Source organism: Thermobia domestica, chromosome 8, assembly GCF_964235325.1.
Source record: "Thermobia domestica chromosome 8, izTheDome1.hap1.1, whole genome shotgun sequence".
Taxonomy (NCBI): domain Eukaryota; kingdom Metazoa; phylum Arthropoda; class Insecta; order Zygentoma; family Lepismatidae; genus Thermobia; species Thermobia domestica.
Genome location: NC_137461.1, coordinates 9,489,755 through 9,514,172, shown reverse-complemented (window position 1 = coordinate 9,514,172; position 24,418 = coordinate 9,489,755). Strand labels below are relative to the sequence as shown.

Sequence of the window (24,418 nt, the reverse complement as noted above, 5' to 3'; positions counted from 1 at the left end):
TTGTTTAATAATTAACAATCCAAATATGAAACATGACTTTATCAGTACCATTATCATTATACATAATACTTTCAGTTATTGAACACTTTTAGGTTATTAGAGGTCGTTAATATACAGAGTGTATCATAAGTAGTGACTCGCTTTCTGAATGATCAGTACATTTTTATTATTAACAAGAATGACATGAAACAAAATTGAAAGTACAGAGGATTGATGTAAAAATCAAGTGTTTTACACTATCTAATCCCTACTCTCCATTTGGAGGTCCACCTGGCGGCCATTAACGTCTTCCCAGCCACCGAACCATAAAGGGAAAACGACCCTAACACATCGTCAAGAATTACCCTACCCCAAACCATCACATCTTGACGCTGGGGATCATGTTCAATCACCACGTTTGGATTTTCAGGACGCTAGTATACACAGTTGTAACAATTCACTGATCCTGATACATGGAACTTTGCCTCGTCCGTCCAGGTATATGGTTCTAGGAAGTCTTAAATTCTCCTCCACCGTCCGCAGATACCAATCAGCAAACTCGATACGGCTATCGGGATCGTTCTCATTGAGTTCGTGCAGCAGGTGAGGATGATACGGGCGCAGTTTCAGATCCTTGAGAACTTTGGCAACCGATTACTTCGGGATATTCAGGGTGTGGAACAACCGTCGAATCGATTTCGATTTCTGCATTAACCTTGGAATTTCCGCCTGTATCCGACAACAGTTGAGGGATTGTTGACGGACCTAGGCCTACCTGGTCTCTTGGCATCAATTACGCTACCAGTGATATCGAAGGCTTTGTTTACTCTTATTATTGTCTTCTGCTGTGGCACATATTCACCGTACAATTCCTTCATTCGTCACTAGACTTCCGTAACATCGTGTGTCTCAGAAAATGGGCGAAAGCATTGGATACGTTTCTCAAGCGTCAGGCGAGCCGCCATCTTGTAATGTTGCTAACTGAAAAAAAATAGGAAAACCACCATTACACCATAACACAAACAAAACAAGAAGAAAACAAACAATAACATCAATCATACAGGCTAACCTACCCCACCTAACAACAAGTAAGTCATTACTTCTGGGACTGCCGGTAGAGGAATATTAATAATCTCTAATAACTTAAAACAGAGAACATGAAAATTATCATATTTCGTTCAAACAATATTAATTCAGGATAAAAATATCGTCAAGAAAACAAATAACTGACAATAATTTGGCTAACATATTGTTAAATTTAACATTTTATTTAGAATTAATGCAGTATTCAGATTTTACTTATTTGGCACTACAATATGCAAAATCATTTACAATATGTCATAATTTGCTTTCCATCATAAATAAATACTTTTAAATCTTAATGATAATAATACAGAACTTACTTAAATTTAGATTAGCGCATGATACCGGATGTTACTCCTCTAGGAAGAAATGACTTCAATACCACACACACACACACACACACACACACACACACACACACACACACACACACACACACACACACACACACACACACACACACACACACACACACACACACACACACACACACACACATAAATTTCGAAACTCCAGGATTGACCATGTCAATTTTTATGGGCAAAACAATTGAGTGATTTTGGATAGAGAGGGCACACGTTTTCACCCATAAAACAAAATTGACACGGTCAATCGTCCTAAAGTTTCGATTTGGATTCTGTGTAACAAAATATATCGAATCCATATCATGGGGTCCAGTGCACAGAACTTTTATTTTGTGTGTGTGTGTGTGTATATATATATATATATATATATATATATATATATATATATATATATATATATATATATATATATATATATATATATGTGTGTGTGTGTGTGTGTGTGTGTGTGTGGCTGTGTAGTTGTATTCACAAACGAAAGTCAATCAGTTCGTTAATTTATGTTTGTTTTTTTGATATCACCAACAATCAGGAAAAAATTAAAGTAAATTTACTTTATGTATCGTTTAAGTTTGTGCATCATGTAAGAATTACTATATATAGAATAAAACTCTAAGAAGAAATATTTGTTAACAGTTGGCAAGAAAGAAATATTTATTAATTTGCTACATATCTCTCTATCCAGATCTTACAATAGGAAGACATCTACTTGAGAGGGTATTGATCAACATATGGAATCGTTTCGCACAACGACGAGGTAAGAGCAGCGTTCAACTTTTGTTTACTCTATTTTGAAGGGAATTATATAGGATGTTATAAAAATTTGTTACAATATTTTAGGAGTATATTCCTCACATTAAAATAAGAAAAGAAAAAGCTCATATGGTCCGAAGTGCATACTTTTGTAGTTATATGGTGCCGAAAACGTGAAAAAATGAACTTTAAAGATCCATAGTTCCACTATTATAGGATCGATCGTAGTCTGGGTCAAGACATCACTGAGGAACTAGTATGTCAAATGTCCAAATATCCATCTTTCAGAACCTCCAGTACTTGTACAATCATTTTTAGAAAGGATGTTTCGAAGTACATCATCAACCTCCATTTACCCCTCTAAAAATTGGTCTGTAAGTACTGGAGCATTCTTAAACATGGATATTTGGGTAGTACACATATCAGTTCCTCAGTGATGTCTTGACCCGACTGTGATAGGTCCCATGGTAGTGAAGCTACGAACTTTAAAGGTTCACTTGTTTCATGTTTTCGGCACCCTATAACTCAGAAACTATCCACTTCTGAGCACAGGTCTATATGAACTTTTTTTGATATTTTGATGTGAGGAATATGTTCGCGAACTATTGTGACACATTTTTTTTAACAGCTGGTATAAAATAGCAGAAAAGCATGAAACAATATCAGTTTTTCATTTTATCACACTCTAAATAATAATAAAAGAATTCCAAACATTTAAAACATTTTTGTTTATCTTAAAACACAGATTCTAAGTAACTATTAACTATTGAGAAACAAACTCGAAAGCTGGTACATTTATTGAATTTATTGAATTGGTTGCGAAATTGTAGTAGTACAACAAACAGTAGGTTAAGTTAGTAACTAACATAACGACAAAACTTCTAGTTCTATTAATTATTATTGTTCTTAATGTAAAACCTTGAACTGTGTTTTATTAAAAGGAAACTTTTCGGTAAAATACTATAAGATTTGAAAGTTGGTGTAAACGGTCAAGTTTGCCGATAGATGTCACTACAGTGTTCGTATCTCTCTCTCTCATGTATTTGTTACCTTTCACGAAAATTTACAATTTCTCTTACAAATTTCAATGTAGAAACTTCAGATTTTTAGAGAAGGAACTTCATAACCTATCGAAGGCAACAATCCGTGCCGACTTTTTTGTTTAGCATTTTGTTATTGTTGAAATAGTTCCATTGTTAACGGTTTGGATATCCGTTTCAACAATCAATCATTTTCAGCAATGAAGAAAATTCTAAATAAAAAATCGGCACAGATTGTTACCTTCGATAGGTTATGAAGTTCCTTTTTAAAATTTTGGAGTTATAGGTTGAAATTTGTAAGGGAAATTGTAAATTTTCGAGAAAGATAAAAAATACATGAGAGAGATACAAAGAGTGTAGTGACATGTATCGGCAAAACTTGTCCCATTAAAACCAACCTTAAGGAAAAGTATTCTGAAACTCTACCTGTAGTATATAAGGAAATATTTTCAAGTTTCCTTTACATTATTATTCTTAAGAAAACATTTTTGTATATTGCTAATAATGACGGCGCAGATCGTTTGAAGTAGTGGTTGTGGTGGTATTGATTGTACTAGAAACTGTTAAATTAAAATTCGAAAATGAAATGGGAGCTTTCAGTTTAAAGTTAATGGATTATGACCTTTAGGCTAAAGTAAATAGATGATTAAAGCAAGTAGCTGATGATGGAAGAAATTAAATCTTTAAGTTTTACGTCCCACGGTTATGCCGGTTAGGCTAAAGGAGACGGTGATGATGAGAAATGAATGAAATGGTGGAATGAAGAAACTGGGAGGAAACGGGAGAACCCCGAGGAAACCAACGAGCACGATGTTTGTCCACCATAAAGTCCACACGGCGCGAGCTGGGATCGAACCAGGGAACCGAAGCACCGGAAGTGAACGTTCTACCTACTGAGCCACCGCGCCTCCATAAAAATTCAATGTATTGATGATGGAAGAATTAGTGGAATGCCAATGTGGGAAGAAACAGAAGTACCCCGTAAAAACACACGGATATTGTCCACTATAAATTTCCTTAGTCGTGGATCGAACCAGGGATCCCATGCAATCATAGGTAAGCGCTCTACTAATTAGCAACCGTGTCCCCGATAAGTCAAAATTCGAGATTATAACTAGTATCATACATCATGTTTATATCATATACATTTGAAACTTCCCTTAAAGGACATCTCTCAATAATGGACATGTACTTTGTACCGGCAAAAGTATATGTATTATTAAAGGAGAGCACTTTACCTTTTACGAACACTCAGATACAGACACTTCTTCTGCCTCTAACATTTCTAGAAACCTCTTCATAATGGAATTTCCCACACACACACACAATCACAATGACATAATGGAAGTTAACGTTCTCAAATTACTATATAAATTGAAATTAGAAGCATATGCTGAATGGTCTACTATAAGTACTAGAGCTGAATATTATTCACTAGGTTATGGCGTATTTTGATTACGTAAGTTTAATGGGAGATGATAGGAAAACAATAGAAAGAAACGCAGAGGTCTTATTAAACGTTTGCAGAGACATGGGTTTAGAAGTAAACGCAGAGAAAAATAAAGTTCGTCGGGATCGTAATACGGCAAATTATGGATGCGTTAAAATATCAAATAATACTTTTGATAAAGTGGATACCTTAAATATGTAGGTTAGTGTTAACAGACGAAAAACATATTCACGAAGAAATTTAATGTCAACTAAAAGCAGGGATTTCGTGTTATTATTTAGTTCAAAATCTTCTGTCGTCGCGAATTCTGTCAAGGATCATGCCTGTTGTGCTGTATGGATACGAAACATGATCATTCACTCTGAGGGAAGAATGTAGACTGGAAACATTTGAAAACAAGATCCTAAGATGAATATTCAGATCCAAGAGGAATGGGAATGAGAAATTGCGAGATCTTCATAACGAGGAACTATATAATTTATACTGTTTTACCAAACATTGTTAGGCTCATCAAGTCTAGGAGGCTCAGGTGGGCAGGTCGTGCAGCCAAAATGGAAGAAAGTAGGAACGCTTTCAAAGTTTTAACTAGAAATTTAATCGGGAAATGACCATTGGAAAGACCTAGGCGCAGATGGGAAGACAATATGAAGATGGATCTCGCAGAAATAAGAATACAAAATAGAAACTGGACCTAGTTGGCTGAGGACAGAAGTCAATGGAGAGGTTTTATGAACGCAACATTGAATCTCCCGGTTCCATACGCCATAGAGTTAATTAGTTTAAATTCAATGGAAATGTTTTAAAACCTACTCCTTGCTGTCACGAGAAAAATGACTTCAAAATTGGACTCTTTGAACTACTACTCATACCGATGGTAAAATTGTTCAGGCTTCGATATATTTCTAACTGTACTCTTTATAATAATTAGAGGAGGCCAAATTCAATCACACTTTTTGAACATCACTTTCGACCGTGGGGCCACGAGAAAAATAACCTCAAAGTTGGAATATTCATATTTGTTTATATCCCGTTACCTTAAAGATGGGATATTGAGATTTATTTATATTTTATTTAAAGCTGGGGTATTCATGTTCATATATATATTCCATTATCTTGAAGCTGGAATATTCATATTTGTTTACATCCCATTACCTTAAAGCTGGGACATTCATATTTGTTTATATCCCATTACCGTAAAGCTGGGTTATTCATATTTGTTCATATCCCATGACCTTAAAGATGGCATATTCATATTTGTTTATATTCCAGTACCTTAAAGATGGGATATAAGATTTATTTATATCCCATTACCTTAAAGCTAAGGTATTCATGTTCGCTTATATTCCATTACCTTAAAGCTGGGACATTCATATTTGTTTATATTCCATTATCTTAAAGATGGAATATTCATATTTGTTTATAACCCATTAACTTAAAGCTAGGGTATTCATATTTATTTGTATCCCATTACCTCAAAGCTGGGATATTCATATTTGCTTTTACCCTATTACCTTAAAGCTGGGATGTTCATATTTGTTTATATCCAATTACCTTATAGTTGGGATATTCATATTTGTTTGTATTCCATTAGCTTGAAGTTGGGATATTCACATTTGTTTGTATCCCATTCCCTTGAAGCTGGGATATTCATATTTGTTTATATCCCAAATTTGAGATTATATTTCGTGTGACCCGATGGATAGTATGTTTAAAAGTAGTTTTATTGGATTCATCGTCTTCAAATTAATGTACAAAGTACAACTGAAGATTTTAACCAAGTGGACACTTTTGAGCAATAACATGAACGATAGTTCTGTAAATTATAATAATAAATCTTAATTTACAACTAAGTGCACTTATGTTTAATTTTACTTCGTTGTTGTTTACTTAAAAGTTAGCATTTTTTTTTTATAATCAATGTATTTGTTGGATTGTGAGTCATATATAATTAAATTTTGTATTTCAGGAGATATTACACTAAGAAACAAATTCGTTGTTACTGTCATAGAAATCTGGACGAAGAGTACTGTCAACATGGGTAAGTTCTGTATAATGTTCATTTTTTTTTATTAGTTATCATTCAAGATACTATATTTGGAGCACTCCTGTTTTTCTTACAAGATAGAAGTGTGGTTGCCAATTGTAGTACCTGCGCCTCATGTAAACTGCTTGATTATGCTCAAAGAAGTTGCGATTTATAAACATTATCGAGTCCCACTTTATGGTTATTGAAGGGAGTATAGAAATAAATAGCCCCATTTCTTAAGACATTTCAAAATTATTTTTATTTATCAGTCTGCTAAAATTTGATATAGTATAATTAGTTTATAATATCAATACCCATGAGCTATGTTCGAAAGGATGAAATAGACATCCCTTTTCTGCTTTGGTGCTGTGATTTTGTAAAGAGCAGACATATACTTGAAATTCTCTCAATTTTACTGACATTAATCGAATTTATAACGTCTATATGTCTTGCATAAAATTTAAGAATTAGTTTATTTGCATGCTTTGTTTAAAAGCATACATTTATGATATTATCTGTTAAAATATATCATAACTCGACATTACAAAGAAATTCAAAATATCTTTTGAATTTGATTTCATATGATTTTGAAGTTTTATTTTCTATTTTCTTCGGGAGTTGTGTCGCTAATAAATGTTATTATATAAAGGTAACCAAGAAAGTTCTATCACTTTTTCACTCATCATCTTCGAACATGGATATGTCACCTAACTGTCATCGATATGGCAGTTTTGGAACCGATTGATAGGACGTTAATTAAGACGGTGCCGTAGAGTTTCGTACAGGACCCACTTCTCACCACAAGTCAACACCCTGTCCAGAAATGGCTCCTTCCTCAGACGAGATAGCAAATAAACATACCTGTATGCTCGCGTTGCCTTCTGACCCAGAGTCAAATCATGTAGGACCTATTGACCCAACTTGTAGTGTCTCCCAGTTGATGAAGGTTGTCGAATGGTTTCTCAACTCACATTGAATTGTAATCTCATTTCGTCAATGTTTTACCACTGTTCGCCTCAATTGCTGCCTGAAGATCTTCATTTTGTATAGGTACATGTATCGGGCTTCTGTGGTGCGTCTTCGAGTTTTTCGTCACCGTCCTTAAACTTGTTAAATTACCACTGCACTCTTCGCGTAGTCACGACACTCTCACCAAAGGCCTGACATATCTTCTGCCCCACTGCAGCGGTGTTTTACCCCAGTTTGTACTCGTACAGCATACAAGCCCTTATGACGCTCTGTGGAGGTCCCATGTTCACTCTGTCCTTAGGTAAGTTCACGGTGTAACTGAACTGCCACAACCAGGTAATACATTGGATATACCCACACCAACAAATGATCTTCGTCTTATCTTCATTCGCATTCAACTCACGGCGTGAGGACCAATGGAACACAGACCTCCATAGAATGTGACAGAACTTTCTTGGTTACCTTTATAAAACATAAATGCTCTTGATAAAATACTAAATTGATGTGTACTGCTACATTTGTGTATTACACTTTGATATGCGAGCATACCTATCGTTTAAGTAGCTATAAGATGGATGACTAAATTAACGTAGTTAACCACTGATATGATTTTAAAGTTTGATTCCGTTATTCATCTATTGGTACATACATATGCATGTATATTGTTGGTAGAAAGTGTCACGGTAGACTACACATACTGTGTACCGTAAGATTTATAGTCTGTGGTTGTAGGTTGATCAAGATAAACAAGATGTATTGAAGGATATTAAATATATGTCGTAAGGACAAAGATTAGGAAGATTGTAAGTATATGAATTCAGAGAGATTCAAAGAGATTATTATCTAAAAATATAATAACAAGGATACAGTTGAATGGAAGAGGAACAAAGAATTCAGGTTATATAATAGTGTATACATGTGTTTGATTTATAGTGGAAATAAGATTCCGGATAGATTACGTTAAAGTTTATTAAGTTACCAACACTAGACAAATATTTTTTAAGAAAGTAGCATCATATCATTTTATAAAGTAACAAATGGCGCAGTCGATAAAAACGAATTCTAGGCTCTCTATTTGGTGGGAACAGATAGAGAATATGGTGGACATCAAAGTTAAAAGGTGCATTGGAAAGGAATTACAACAACGAGATCAGGAAATAACGCTATTAAAAGAAGAAATATCTTTTTTAAAACTACAACTACAGTGTAAAGAGGCAAATACTTCAATTGAACACAAACGTAATGACTGTAAAAGATGTAAACGTGCCCACAACAACAAGGATTGCCCAGCTAAATCCAAGCGATGTTTTAGATGTCTTTTTATTGGTCATTATGCAAGGGCATGTTTGGCAAAAAGGTTGAACCCCAAGTTTGAGTTCAAACAGGCAAGCAAAAACACTGAAGTTTCGAAAGTTGCCCAGGAAAAACCTCATCATAATCAAAACAAGTTAAGTGTAGAAATTACAAGATTAGATAAGGCCAGCAATCAGGTTAGGCTGCCAGAAGCCAAAAAGCACTTTAGTCAAAAATCTTGGAATGTCAATAGTACATTGTCATCTGTAAATTTTGGAAGCAAACAAATGGAAGAAACGGACAAGAAGATCGAGAAGAAAGCACTGGAAGTTAAGCCCAAGTCCGAAAAAAATGAAGTGGTGACTGCTAGGAGGAAGTTTAGAATTGATGAGTCAATTTGGGATAATAATACTAACAGGAAAGGCGTGCAGGAGAAGGATGACAATGAATGCATGGTTTCCGACAATGAATGCATGGTTTCCAGGGTTGCCAGTAGTAAGCCTACGAAGAACTTGAGCAAATTAATGCCTAGATTTATGAAGTTTTTGGTAAAGAGGCACTCAGAAAATAGAGCTGAAAGAAAGGATTAGAAACAGACAAAATGTTCCTTAAAGAATTGTTGTTGAAGTTTTGGAAAATAAAAACAAAAATGTAAAGGGGGGAGAGTAGTGTTGGTAGAAAGTGTCACGGTAGACTACACATACTGTGTACCGTAAGATTTATAGTCTGTGGTTGTAGGTTGATCAAGATAAACAAGATGTATTGAAGGATATTAAATATATGTCGTAAGGACAAAGATTAGGAAGATTGTAAGTATATGAATTCAGAGAGATTCAAAGAGATTATTATCTAAAAATATAATAACAAGGATACAGTTGAATGGAAGAGGAACAAAGAATTCAGGTTATATAATAGTGTATACATGTGTTTGATTTATAGTGGAAATAAGATTCCGGATAGATTACGTTAAAGTTTATTAAGTTACCAACACTAGACAAATATTTTTTAAGAAAGTAGCATCATATCATTTTATAAAGTAACATATATAATCAGACAATTTAAATGCTATACAGATTCTTTCGCTAAAATACTTTATCAAATGCTGAAGTAGGGCCCAATCATGAAAAATAAAGAAGTGTCCATGTAGATGCTGCGTTCGAATGCAGGATCACGTGTTACCAGGCTGAAAGGATTACCAGACTGCAGGATTACCAGATACAGTTTATACAATGAAAACAAAAGATAATGATATGAAAAGGATTCTTAAAATTGCAAGAGATGGAAAAAATTCTTTGCAATATAAGGAGAAGAATTAAAATAATAAGATAATTAGGAAATTAACAAGAAATTAAAATAATAATTAATTTACTGTTTTCCGTTAATGTTGTAATCCTTTAATTGGCATTCGAAGCGATTACAGGCATTTTTATTACTTCTAGGTTCACATGAGTATCATCATCATTATCCTGGATATTCTGCCATTATTGGCAAGTCGCTTACTGCAGCTGAGAAGCTTTCATGTTCCACGGTCTTCCGATAACCTCTTCGTCTTCACGTACGATTTTTCTGTTTTGATATCGTCCATTAATTGTAGTCTTCTTCGCCGTCTCCCTCTCTTTCCTGCCACCATACCCTCTAGCACATCCCTCATGATATCGTTCCTTCTTAGCCAATATCCCAACCAGTTTTTCTTCCCCTTCTTAATAATATCTAAAATTGTTCTTCTTCCCAAGTATTTCCAACAGCCTCTCATTCGTTTTCCGCTCGACCAAGCTAATTCTTTCCATTCTTCTCCATAGCTACATTTTGAAAGCTTCCAATTGTTCTTCATCATTTTCGCCTAATGCCCATGTTTCTGACCCATACAGTACAATACTTCACACGAAGCATTTAATAAGTCTTTTACTCAATTCTTTGAAGGTCCCACAAAATGGTATTTTTTTCGCCTAAAGGCTTCTTTCGCCATTCCTATCCTTGCTTTTATTTCACGTTCACATTTCACATCATTACTACTAATACTACTCTGGTATCGAAAACTAGTCATGTGTTCTATTTTCTCCTCTCCTATTTGTATACTTGACATCAGAACCTTCTTTCCAATCACCATGGTTTTTCTCTTTCTCATATTTATTTTAATTCCATATTCTTCACAGCCTTTCTTCAATTTTTTTCAAGTTTTCTAATATCTTATTGATTTTCTCCGCTGATTCTGCAACAAGCGCCATATTATCTGGATACCGTATATATTTAATCATTATACCTCCTACTGAAATGCCATTCTTCATTTTGTAGCCTCTTTTTCACTATCTCTTCTAGATAGATATTAAATAATATAGGAAAGAGCCTCATCCCTGTCGAACTTTCCTTCCAAATTGCACTCTTGTCTGTCACTTCCTCCTCTATTCTAACACATAAATATAGTTATAGTGAAATAGATTAATCAAAATATTTAATAGTGCTTCGACTACAGAATATTGTATTTAAAACAACACCGACAACGTTTGGGGGGTGATTCCTGATAAGATAAAACGTATAGACCAACCTGGGTGCACAAATGCTTCCTTTTAGAGTTATAGGCTACAGGATACATGGAAAATGAACTTTAAATATCCATAGCTCCAAAAACTATGGGATCTACCATAGTCGGGTCAAGACTTCACTTAGGAACTAATATGTGCCCTATCCAAAAATGTGTGTTTCAGAATCCTGCGGCACTTCTTCAACAATTTTTATAGAGGTAGTTGGCTACTATTTCAAATTATATGTCCGTAACCAAACTCTCTCTATAAAAATTGTTGTGGAAATATCTCAGAATTCTGAAACACATTTTTGAATAAAGCACATATTAGTTCCTAAGTGAAATCTTGACCCGACTACTGTAGGTCCCATAGCTATAGCTAAGTTCATATTTTCATGTTTTTGGCAGCTTATAACTTCGAAAGGAAGTATTTGTGCAGCCAGCTTGGTCTACACTTTTTGTCTTATCTTAGTGTCAGGAATCCCACCCAAACGTTGTCAGTGTTGTTTTGAAACACCCTATATATGGATGATATATGCATAGTAGAAGCAATTGGAGGATGTTTTATTAAGATGAAGGAAGTTCATGTTTGCCTTAGACGGATTTCAATCCCAAGCAGCGAAAGATTAATTATCATTTCTCATAGAAAATATGGATTTCTGGTAATCTAAATTACTTCAGTAATTATTAGAATTAATTTTAGGGAAGATTTTACCATGATGGCGCTGATGATGACTTTAAGATGAAATGATTTCATAATTTGCCTTATGTAACTTGAAATTCAAACAGGGGTCGCGGCGGCTCAGTGGTAGAGCGTTCACCTCTGGTGCGTGGGGTCCCGGGTTCGATCCCAGCCCCCGCCAGGTTAACTTTGTGGTGGACAAACACCGTGTGCGTGGGTTTTCTCGGGGTTCTCCCGTTTCCTCCCACTTTCTTCATTCCACCATTTGGGTCATTACTCATCATTACCGTCTCCTTCAGCCTAACCGGCATAAAGGTGGCACGTAAAACTCAAAGATTTCATTTTTCGAAACTCAAATAATAATATTAAATCAAAATCTTACGAAAAGGTGCACTAATTTTCATTATTATTTTAATAACTTTATGAAAGAAATCGCTGAAGAAACAGACATAAAAATGCGTGTCCTGTCAAATGTTGGAAGCTTGTTTATTATCATTGGAAGCTTCAATGATGTATGTATTAAATCAAATGATTCAACTTAAAGAATCTTTTAACAGTTGAATACAGTAGAATCCCGAAAACTCGGCCTAATGCCGACCGAAGGATGGCCGAATTTGTCAAAATGCCGGGTTATCTGAATGAAATTAAAAAAGAAAAAATACGAGTGTTTCGTTAGAAAATATGGTACTGTACTTGTATGTATTGATTGCTCAAGAATACAACAAAGAATAAACTGGCCAATTACCCTTAAACAAAGGGAAAGTACGTACTTTATGAACGCATAGAGCCTTTACTATACGTGAAAATGAAAATTAATAAATACACACTGTACAGTACGAGGGAGGACCCAAAAGAAACCAGACTTTCGTTCTAAAAAAATAATTTATTATATTTTTTTTACAAAATTCTTTCAGTTTCCTTCAAAGAACTCTCCATGGAATGCGATTCATTTCTCCCATCTTCTTTCACACTGTTTGAAGCACCTCTGCAACTTTGGAACTTTTACATCGTCCAATGCGCTCTGCGAAGTTCTTTTTACAGCCTCTACACCATCAAAACATTTTCCTTTTAGATTTTGTTTAATTCTCGGAAAATGTCATCATGTCGGTCAAAAAGTTTGGATCACTTTCAATCTGGCTCAAATTCAGACAAATGATTTGATCCTATGTGAGCAGGCGAGAAACAAACTAGGCGGCAACATCTCTCATTTGCAAAACCTCACGCTGGCACGAGCTCCAACTCACTGCTGAATGTTTTGAAATATCATCGATCATGAAATGACGATCCTCGTTGATTTTGGGGCAGATTTGTTCGATGTTTTCGTCGTTTCGAAATGATGAGGAGAACCCGGAACGAGCATGATCTTCAACACTCGTCTCACCACACTTAAAGCGCCCAAACCACTCAAAAAATTGTGTGCCGTTCATAGTATGCTTCTTGAAAGCCTGTTGAAGCATTTGGTAAGTTTGAGTTTCCGATTTTCCAAGTAAGAAGCAAACACACTCCTTCTTCCTTTGAATCTGCCATAACGATTTCGCAGGCTGCAAACGAGATTTGTTGAGAAAAACAATAATACGATCAAACGTTAACCTCCTACGCAGACGCTGCTTGGCCAACTGATGTGGAAAGGTCTCTACTAGACCCACCTAGCAGGAGAACTCTCTACTACGCCTAGGAACGGCAGCGCTCATTCAATCCGGTTTCTTTTGGGTCCCCCCTCGTAATTTACCTTATAAGACAGACCTCAGGAAAAATACCCGGCAATGACCTTGAACGAATCTGCGCGAGGGTTTTTTTCACTCTGCCAATGTGTGGCTGAGTTACTCGGACTGCGAGGCTATCGAATGCCGAGATTTAATAACTCTACTGTATTCATTTCAAGTATTTCTATTATAAAACTTCAATATTGTCATTAGGAACTTTTCTAATTGGTTTTATAACAAACCAACCCTCAAGAAATATGAAAAAGTACGCTGCAAAATTAACACATTTTCTCTTAGCATTTAATTTTAAAAGACAGCTTAAGGATGTGCCATTTCAATTATTTAATATGTATCCAATAATGTAATTAAGCAATATTTATGTATTAATTATTATGTAGCAAAAGTAATAAGTATGTTTCTGGACAAAGTTCATGATTTGCTTTATTTATTTATTTATTTTATACTTCTCTGGACTCAAAGCTAGAAATGATGATTTTTTTTATATTCACAAATTAATGAGGAAAATCTCCTTTGATTAAAAACTGATCTCATTTTATTGTTACATTTATAGATCAAGCAGCTGTGGAGAGATCAATAAGAGACGTATTGGAAAGTTATCAAATATATCCAGGAGGTAAGACATTTTCATGTTTAAATCATTGACCCAATTAGATTTATTTTTGATAATTAGTTTATGTACTTTATTGAACTTAGTTTGTACATAATTCAAATGTAGTGACATTACTTTCCGAGCTCCCTCATGGTTAAGCAGTTAGCGCCTTTGGCGTGGGAGAACCGGAGACGATTCTCGGCGTGAGCTCATGTGGTTGGGATCCCACGTTCAGCTGTAAGTCCATGTCTCGTATGCTCATAGCTTCGCTGCCGAAAAGGACGTCAAACTTAAAATCAAGTGAAATCAAAAATCGAGTATCATTTCTTAACAATTTCAGCTCTCTTATTAACATTATGATTATTGTGGTTTGTGATACTTAAGTAATTTTTAAGTTCTAACTTGTAGTACGTGAAGCGAGAGATTTTTTAAAATTCATGTTGAAAATATATATTTACACTAGATGCTGTTTTAATATACCGTAATGCTAATCCTCGGAATTTGAAAATTACGTGCAATGATCGATACAGACTTGACTCTTTAAACATTCAGAAACTCTAAGCTATGTGTGTTCTTAGTTAGTTAGACTTAGTAAATATTACAAAAAAAGATGATTAAATTGTCTCAGTAATATACCGAAGAGATATCACATAATATTAAAATATTAATTCATTAGTATTGTAGCTAGAATATTGTTTCGTTTTAATTTCCTTGGTAGCAAATGTGTTTAAATAGTCTTCAAATTATATAGTTAATTGATTTCTTCCTGGAGTTTTCTTTTTCTTACAAAAACATATATAATACAGTTCTAAAAATTCTTTACAAGAGTTCTTGTACAATCAGCAACAAAAGTTGTTTCCGTTTGATGAAATTAATTTCGTAAATAACTTCAGAATTGAAGTACAATTTGAACATAGTTTTCAGTAAATTAAAAAAGAATATAATTTTCTGTATGTTCAAGCCATACCACCGTTGTATGCAGTGGTGCTATTCTAATATTTTAACAACCGGACCGTCTTCTTTAGCCTAACCCGCATAATCGTGGGACGTAAAACTTAAAATTTCATTTCATTTTTAACAACCGGTTCTCTTTCATTTATATATATATATATTGAAAGAGGGAGAGAGAAAGAAAGAAGGACAGAGAGTAGATGGATATAACTCTCTTAGGAAGAAAAAATATAGAAGGTAGGGAAAAGCAAATTTTTTTACTGAATACCACAATTGACAAATAGAAATCTATACAGCATCCGAATCCAAGGTGGTGTGACGAAATTAGGTGGTACTGCGAATATACTGGAAAGAACTTATCCAAGATAGATGCTTGTCAAAAAGAATTGAAAAGTTCCTTATTCAGGAATAGATCAACAATTGTTGATAATGGTATGTATGCGTTTCAAATATAAATAACCATTAGGGGTATACCACTACACTCACGTGATCCCAGTTTTCATTCTTGATGTCTGAGCATTTGAGATTAAAAAAATAAAGCTTATACTTTGTTCTGAGAGGTCAATGTTTAACCTTGTAGCTACAAGGATTTCTAAAAACAAAGATACTTAAATTAAAATTTACTGATCTTGGGTAACAGGATAAAATTTACTGCCATGTGTGGGTATAACAAACGGTTCTGCGAACTGGAAATATTTTAACAACCATTTCTAACGAATCGGTGCGAACCGGATGAATAGCACCACTGTATGTTCCAGCCGTACCAGCGTCATTTCCAAAATAAATTTTACCAAACAGAAATAACTTTTGTCGCTGAATGTACATTGAATAGCACTATAAAATAAAGTAGTAATGCTTTTTGAATTGTTATACAGGTACTGTTATGTATCATGTAATAGAACAGGCAACCGTTACTAGATTCCTTAACATATTTCATTTGTTATATGTTTCATCGTATGCAAATGCTCAATATAATCTTTATATCTTTTATTCTTTCTTTTTCATAGGAACCAAGGACCAATTAGAAGAAATAGCGACATTGTGGACTGAACAGAATCAGAAGAACTTGGCTAGTACTTTGACGAATATTTTGTATAATCTAAAGCAACTTCCAAGTAAGTGTGTGTTTTTATAATTAAATACGCGCATGACAGGATGATTCAAATTAGCAAAAAATTGGTTACTTACCAATATAAATTGCACAAGGTTTAATCAAACACCCAGATCCGTGCAACTCCCTAAGATAGCTATTCCCATGGAAGCAGAAACATGAATAGAAAGCCCTTACTTTCCACAATTACCGAAAAAATTTACCGTATTTTTGCAAAGCATAACATGATTGCTTCCAGTATCCCCCCCTACAAGTTTAGGAAAACATCTTACAGGATTTGAAAGTTATTTTGTTGATCCAGTAAATAAGCCAGGAATTTATCGTGCTTAATGCGAATGTGATTCTTCATATTTGGTCTAGGAATTAATTCGTGCGGTTTTTAATAAAAATTGAAGCTTTATTTCAAAAACAAAGTAAATGAATACGTTAACAAAAATTTGTCCATCGCTAGCCACTACTTTCTCCCATCTTTCAGGCAATTTACGGATTCCGTGTCGAAAGAATTCCTCATCTTTTGACGCAATCTAATCAAAGATCCATTTTTCGATATTTTCTGAAGAAGTGAACCGCTGTCCAATCAAATCGTTATTCATGCAATCGATCAAGTAGTAGTCAGACGGAGCAGTGTCTGGTGAATATCGCGGGTGGAGTAACACTTTCCATCCGACATTTTCCAAATAGGTTTTGACCGGTTTTGCGACATGTGGTCGAGCGTTATCATCTTGATAAATAAGTTTATTATGCCTGTTATTCCATTCTGGTCGTTTTCAGGCCAGAGCTTGCTTCAAACGCATTAATTGTTGTCGATAGCGGTGTCCATTAATAGTTTCACCAAGTTTCAGAAGTTCATAGTACACCACACGTTTCAAATCCCACCATATATACAGCATAACCTTTGCACAATGAATATCTCGTTTCGGTTGTGAAGGACCTGGTTCACCTTGCTTCACCCAGGCCTTTTTTCGTTTAGGATTCTTGTAATGAATCCACTTCTCATCACCAGTTACAATTCGATGCAAAAATTACTTCCTTTTCTGTCTTTGAAGCAGCAATTCGCAAACGGTTTTTCTTCTTTCAACGTCTTTCTTTTCAATTCATGTGAAACCCAATAAGACATCTTTTGAATCATTCCTATGGCTTTGAGACGTTTGGAAACTGTTGTTTGCTCAACTCTAAATGCTTCTGCAAGTTCGTCCTGCGTTTGACACGAATCCTGATCAAGCAATGCTCTCAATTCTTCATCTTCAAATTCTTTTGGCTGTCCGAATTGCTTTTGGTCTTCCAAGCTGAAATCACCACCTTTAAACCGTGCAAACCACTTCTGACACGTTCGCTCAGCTAGAGCATGGTCACCAAACACTTCCACTAAAATATGATGACTTGTGGTAGCACTTTTCTTCATGTTAAAGCAATGAAGAATAACTCCCCGCAAAAACACTTTATCAGGCACACAATGCGCCATTTTCAGTTGAAGAAAAAATGTTGTTGTTTCCGCTTCAAGCAACTGACATATACTAAACAAGATGCTCAATGACAGTAGTTTTCAACGCATGTTTGGATCAACGAAACTATGGGACAATAAGCTAGTTACGCCATCTTTTGTAAAACCGCACGAATTAATTCCTAGACCAAATATATAGCTCAAACGAAATGCAATGTCAATACGCGAATTAAAGAACATATTAGACAGTCAAAAAAGTCACATGAAGAGGGCATGTCGGGATTGGCACTTCATTTAAAACAACATAAACACAGTATAAAGCAGATTAATGTGATAGGTTCAGCAAAAACAAAGACCAACGGCAAGAGATTAAAGAATCATTCTTTATTCATAAATATAAATCAGCTTTAAATCAGGATTTTGGCAATATTGATAGAAGCTGGTTACCTATTTTTGATGTATATTTTGGATCTGGCAATTGTGACGTAACATAGACGTCGCGCTTCCCTCAACGCAGCTCATTCTTTGGAACTATGCTCTGCTTGTAGTATTTCAGTATTCTTCACGTTATATTTATCTATTCTGTTGTATATATTCCTTTTTGGACACCTTTTCTCTCATCCGCTTTTATCCGTGTTACCTTACCATTGAGACGGAACTAGCTTGTTCCGATACGTGTGGAGAGTGCTTGATTTTCCCACAAGAGGATTTATTGGTACGTGACCAATCTTTTGCTTAGTGTGTTTTTATAATTTCTTTAAATTCAAATATCTATATTAATGAAATGAAGCATTTATTGTAGTTATTTTAATTCTTTTCAGTTAACAAATGTAATTTTAAGATATCAAATGTGAATTGTTTATGGATTATTTTCTATATTTTGCTTAAACTTTTAAATGAAAACGTGCTGAAATATACAATTAATTGATGTAAAAGTTATATGTCAAGTATGTCCTAATCATACCAACTTTCGTATTAAACATTGAAAAAAAAAAAAAAAAAGTTTTACGTCCCACGGTTATGCCGGTTAGGCTAAAGGAGACGATGATGATGAGTAATGAATGAAATGGTGGAATGAAGAAAGTGGGAGGAAACGGGAGAATCCCGAGAAAACCCACGCACACGGTGTTTGTCCACCACAAAGTTCACTTGGCGGGGGCTGGGGTCGAACCCGGGACCCCAAGCACCAGAGGTGAACGCTCTACCACTGAGCCACCGCGGCCCCGTATTAAACATTCAGTAACTGATACTAAGGTATTGCTGGAGTCTTATTTTAAAGCAAGATTAAGTACTAGCTGTAAATAAGAAACATGTATTGGAAATTATATAATAAAATAAAATATAAAATTAAGACTGAACACTTTTTTTCCTCAGATGCAGATGAAGCGTTGTCAAAATTCATGCTTGAGATTAACAAAATATGGGATGGACCTACTCTGTCTACAGGTTAGTACCCTCTAAATATTATTTATTCTGACCTAGTGTTTAGGAGATTTGAAATTCCTTATACAGTCTACATGAAACAAAATTATGTTAAAATCTTTCTAACACTTAAATTGTTCATTATAAAGTGTGATAATGAAATATCTAGTCGATTGCAAAGCTGTCTATATCTTATTTCTTTAACTCAAAGCGGGTTTCGTATACCATTCATCATTCTCAAAAGAGTTCCTTAAGCATTCAACCATTTTCCAGTATATCTATATGAGGACACAGAGAAAACCTGCAGTGGTAGATCTGTCCCAAAGATGATGTTGGTGCACGACAGAGTATCTACTAGTTAAGAAAAAGGTCAAGAAAGGTCATAGAAATGGAAAGTCAGTAATAAAAAAAGTTTAATCTCTACAGAAGTGATGTAATACTACCTTGATCAAGAAGTTCCTGGAATTCATTCATAAACAGGGGCGTAAATAAGGGACCCACAGATCTGGCATTGCGGGGAGGGCCCGAAGCCATCACGGGGCCCCAAATCGTGATGTAGGACGTAGAGAAGGGACCCCATTCCACGTTGTCTGCTGGATGGCCCCCAAGCCCTTAGTTACGCCACTGTTCATAAAATTAGAAATACAAGTTTATTCCTGAAAATTAATGTTGTTCTTTTCGAAGTAATAACCATCGACTGCAACGTACTTATGCAAGCGCTTGATTCAGTGCTCAAAAGATTCGCGGTACTCAATTTTCGGTATGTCCAGCAGAGCCGTATTCGATTTTCGTATTGTCTCCTCTTGGCTGCTGAAATGTGTTCCCCATAATGGTTTCTTGAGTCGATCAAAAAAGGAAAAAGTCACACGCAGCTAAATCCGGTGAATACGGTGGCTAGGGAATGGCATTCGTTACGATTTGGTAAGAAATCTGCGGATAATGCGACGCTGCGTTGTCATGCTGCAAAACCCACGAGTTGTTTGTCCAGAGATCTTTTCTTTTTAGGCGAATTGTTTCACGCAAACGCTTCATAATGCCCGAATAACACACTTTGTTGACTCTATGCCTTTCTGGCAGAAATTCATTATGTACAACACCGTTGTAATCCATGAAAACCGTGACCAATATCTTTTTCTACTGAAAACGACTTGTTTATTTCAGTCTTTGCTCATTGAGTGCTTGTAAACCGCTGTTTTTTAGAGCGTCATTGCCAAAACACTTTTCCAACAATTCCAAGGTCTTTGCGCCATTGAATACATTTTTTGACGCACACTTTCGTTGTTGCAGCATTAATTCCATTGCAAAAATCGAAACTTGCACCCAAATAGATGCACGCAATACTGCGTCACTCTCACAAATGACAAACTAGGATGTTCAAAGTGGGAGGGAATATCACTAACAAGTGTGGCAACTGACAAAAAATTGAAAATGTCAAATCAAATGACTGTGAGCGCCACATAGTGGTGATTCCGGGAACATTTTGATCAACGTAGTATCCACAAACTTAAAGTACAAAAGCAATAATTATTAAATTAAAGAGATTCAAGTGTCATGAAATGTCTAGCAGTAGGTGGAATACTTAGTTATTCTTATTGTGGTTCGAATTCTAATTTTGATAATAGCAATATATTAGTACATTTTTGACTGACTGCATAAGAGATTAATAGTGCAATGTTTGTAATGAATTTCTTATTAGTTATTAATTTTGAAAATGGCAAGAAAAGTAAACTGAAAAATTGCTATATGAGCATAGAGCGTAGATCTATGTCTCTTTTAGCCTCGTTGCTGGAAAGGGAGGCTAAACTTAAACAAACATTAAAGAAAAGTTTTATGGTAGAAGAACAAGTGGGTTCATTGCTAATTTCGCAGGCATTCTTCCTAATCCGTGTCCTACGGTTAGTAGCGCAGATGTTCGCCTAATAAATAATTTCATTTACCGACTTTACGGATTTGATGTCCATCTTCTAGTTACGACAGAAGGAGTTACTTACCTTGTACCTTCATTTTCTCCTTTTAATTGAAATTTTCGATCCGTCCGGAGATCACATTTTCATCGGTTTATGCTGCGTCACCAGACCCTTTGTTTCACATCCTTAGTTATTGTTTTAATTGCAGATGTAAAGCAAAGGGTTCGATGACGCAGCATTAGCGTTGCAGAAGATGATATCAATGCAAATCGAAATTTTCAATTAAAAGAAGAAAAAAATTAAACTTTTGAGTTTTACGTCCCACGATTATGCCGGTTAGGCTAAAGGAGACGGTGAACATGAGAAACGAATGAAATGGTGGAATGAAGAAAGTGGGAGGAAACAGGAGAACCCCGATGAAACTCACGCATACAGTGTTTGTCCATCACAAAGTTCACTTGGCGGGAACAGAGTTTGATCCCGGAATCCCATGCACCAGAGGTGAACCATTGTGATGATAAACACTCAGTCCAAGGTAGGTGATAACTATTCCAAAATTAATTTCAAATAGTTGAGACATTTCTTAGTGATTCGATCACCCTCATGATCAATTTCTTTTTTATGTACTAGATCAGTGATCCCCAAACCGTCGATCGCGAGCTACTAATAACTAGCGGGGACATTTTCGGTAGATTGTGTTAACGCTCCAATTGGCTAACCTTGATTCCTCCACTGAGTTGACGCTAACGACAGGGGGCGTTGACGACAACAACTGCTTGTTTCTCCTGCGCAACTGGCATTGTCAGCTTCATCTCACAGTTGATTGTACGTAGGTATATGCGTGGGGTTGTGCACGTTATATTTTTCGTGTGTATATTAGACATTTGCTAAACGTTATGTTTTTCGTGTGTATATTAGACATTTGCTAAACGTTATGTTTTTCTTGTGTATACTATATTAGACATTTGCTAACTTGGATACTTTGATTTCATATTTTACTAGAAATGTAAGTTCATAGGCAATAAACAAATGTAAGTTTTTTTTTTTTTTTTAAAAAAAAGAAGTTGATAGTTCCTTTGGTCGGTAGCTCAGAGTAGGATTTAGAACGGTAGCCCAGAAGCTTCATTAGTTTGGCAACCGCTTAAAAATAACGAACGTTCGTTATTTGATATACTTCAGAATTATTTTGTGTTATATAAAAATGATATTTCCTGCAGACTTTAACTAGTACAATGGAATTTTACATCTTATTATAAGTTTTATTGTTCAGGATACCAGAAGTATATATATATAACCTAAAAAGCACTCGTTTTACATTTGTGGTTTCTTGGATAGTGTTTTTGTTAAAAGAAATTCTTTAATATTTCATTTCATTACTTTTATTTAGGAAGTGAAAAGGATAGAGAATTCTTCCTCCATGCAATGACTGCAATTTGGAATTCAGTTTCTAGGAGTACAGGTACGGAAATAATTTATGTTATATAAATGTACCTATGTAAGAAAAATTTTGTACTTAAAAATTAACATTTATCACAATGATGTGGTAAAATTTGTAATTTGTTATTGAATTTGCAAATAATTTGTCAACTTTTTTCTGGCACGTAAATGTTTATCTGAATTGTCTCGTTTTTAGTCATGTTCGCTTTTCCATTATCTCTAGAAAGATTATACTTAATTTTTTAAATGACAGTAAAATTGTGCGTTATCTTAGCATTTTGGAACAGGAACTAAACGGAAATGCTGATTTAAGACGTAAATATAGTTTGGATTCTCATTCGTGATAAGAATTTTATAACGGTCCAGTTTCCGAATTTTCCTTTTCTGAAGGGCGACAACTTTGTCACAGGTAGGGTTCGGATTTACTCGTGTCTCTGTTCGGGAAACCAATTTTATAAAAATCTAAAGACCGATTCTCGTACATTCTTGCTTCGGAATACTAAAAATTTATAATTATCTGAGTACTTCGGTTCTTTGATGTTTGTGCTCGAAATACCTATTTCATTTCATAGTACATAATACTTATTATTTTACTCATATAACCCAGTTCCACAGCCTTGTTCTTTTACCGAGAAATATTCCGATTCATCGTCTCATACGTAATCTAGGCTAGGGGTAAAAGTGGATCTGAAAAGGTAGGTGGATCCTTGACATCACTCCGTCCCGCATGCATATCTTTGCCCATTGTACTTTTTTAGAAAGTGGAGAAACGACGTCCTCTGGCGTTCCCCCTCACCTTTACCCATGATCTAGGCAAAATACAGTAAACGAAGATCACACATTTTCCCAGAATTTCTACAGTTTATGATATAATAGTGGTTTAGTAGAGGTACAGGAGCTACAATGAAAGTATCAATTAAATATCTGTAAGATTTTTTAGTGTGAAATTCAAGACTTAGAAGATTATTTTTAAGAATAACTCATGAAAAACATCAGTTCATGGTTTCTTTCGGATTTGTCCTTTCTTCTTCCATTATCATTATTCTATCAATTATTTCATTAATGTTATTATTCGTCTTCTTTAGAGTAGTCGTTAGCCAAAAATATTAAAATCATTCGTTTTCGTGGAAGAACATCATGTCAACAAATGAATTTACTCACAGTCATTGGTTGAGCCAAACAATGGCTTTCAAGAAAATTCAAACTATAATATATCCGAATATCCGTATAACTGTGTATCCGTATGTCAGTAACGGCGATACAAATAATTTGTATTATCATCTAGTCGAATTATATGAGAACACGTATAGACAGTGATTTATGTAGAGAAAATGAAATGTTAGTAACACTTACACATCTCAAACCCGACAGTTCATGCAACTGTTACGATTATCAATAGGTTCTCGTACAAGTGACTATTTGTCAAGATTAATAAAGAAAATACATGAACTTGATGCTCCATTTTTTATGTGAAAGAACGATTGTCAACTTAGTTATTAACTAATCTATTATATATATTTGAAACCAAACTTGAGCTTATAAACTGATATGTGCTTGAGTTTAGGTACAAACTTTCAAAAGAGATATACAGTCAGAAAAGTTGCAGGCGTATGTTCCCATCAAATTTCCTTATTTTAACCCCTTGCGTACCTGTAACATCCATGTGGATGTAATGAAA

General features: G+C 35.0%; 1 protein-coding gene across 1 annotated transcript in view; it reads left to right on the top strand.

The window, feature by feature from the left end:
- The window catches only part of LOC145692677 (uncharacterized), a 1,521,027-nt gene that overhangs the window by 215,954 nt on the left and 1,280,655 nt on the right, over window positions 1-24,418 (top strand). The window contains exons 45-50 of the mRNA XM_081768059.1: window positions 2,113-2,184; window positions 6,637-6,708; window positions 14,433-14,495; window positions 16,430-16,537; window positions 19,349-19,420; window positions 22,691-22,762. Of these exons, the coding sequence (XP_081624185.1) occupies window positions 2,113-2,184; window positions 6,637-6,708; window positions 14,433-14,495; window positions 16,430-16,537; window positions 19,349-19,420; window positions 22,691-22,762 (459 nt within the window). The remainder of the gene's footprint in view (window positions 1-2,112; window positions 2,185-6,636; window positions 6,709-14,432; window positions 14,496-16,429; window positions 16,538-19,348; window positions 19,421-22,690; window positions 22,763-24,418) is intronic.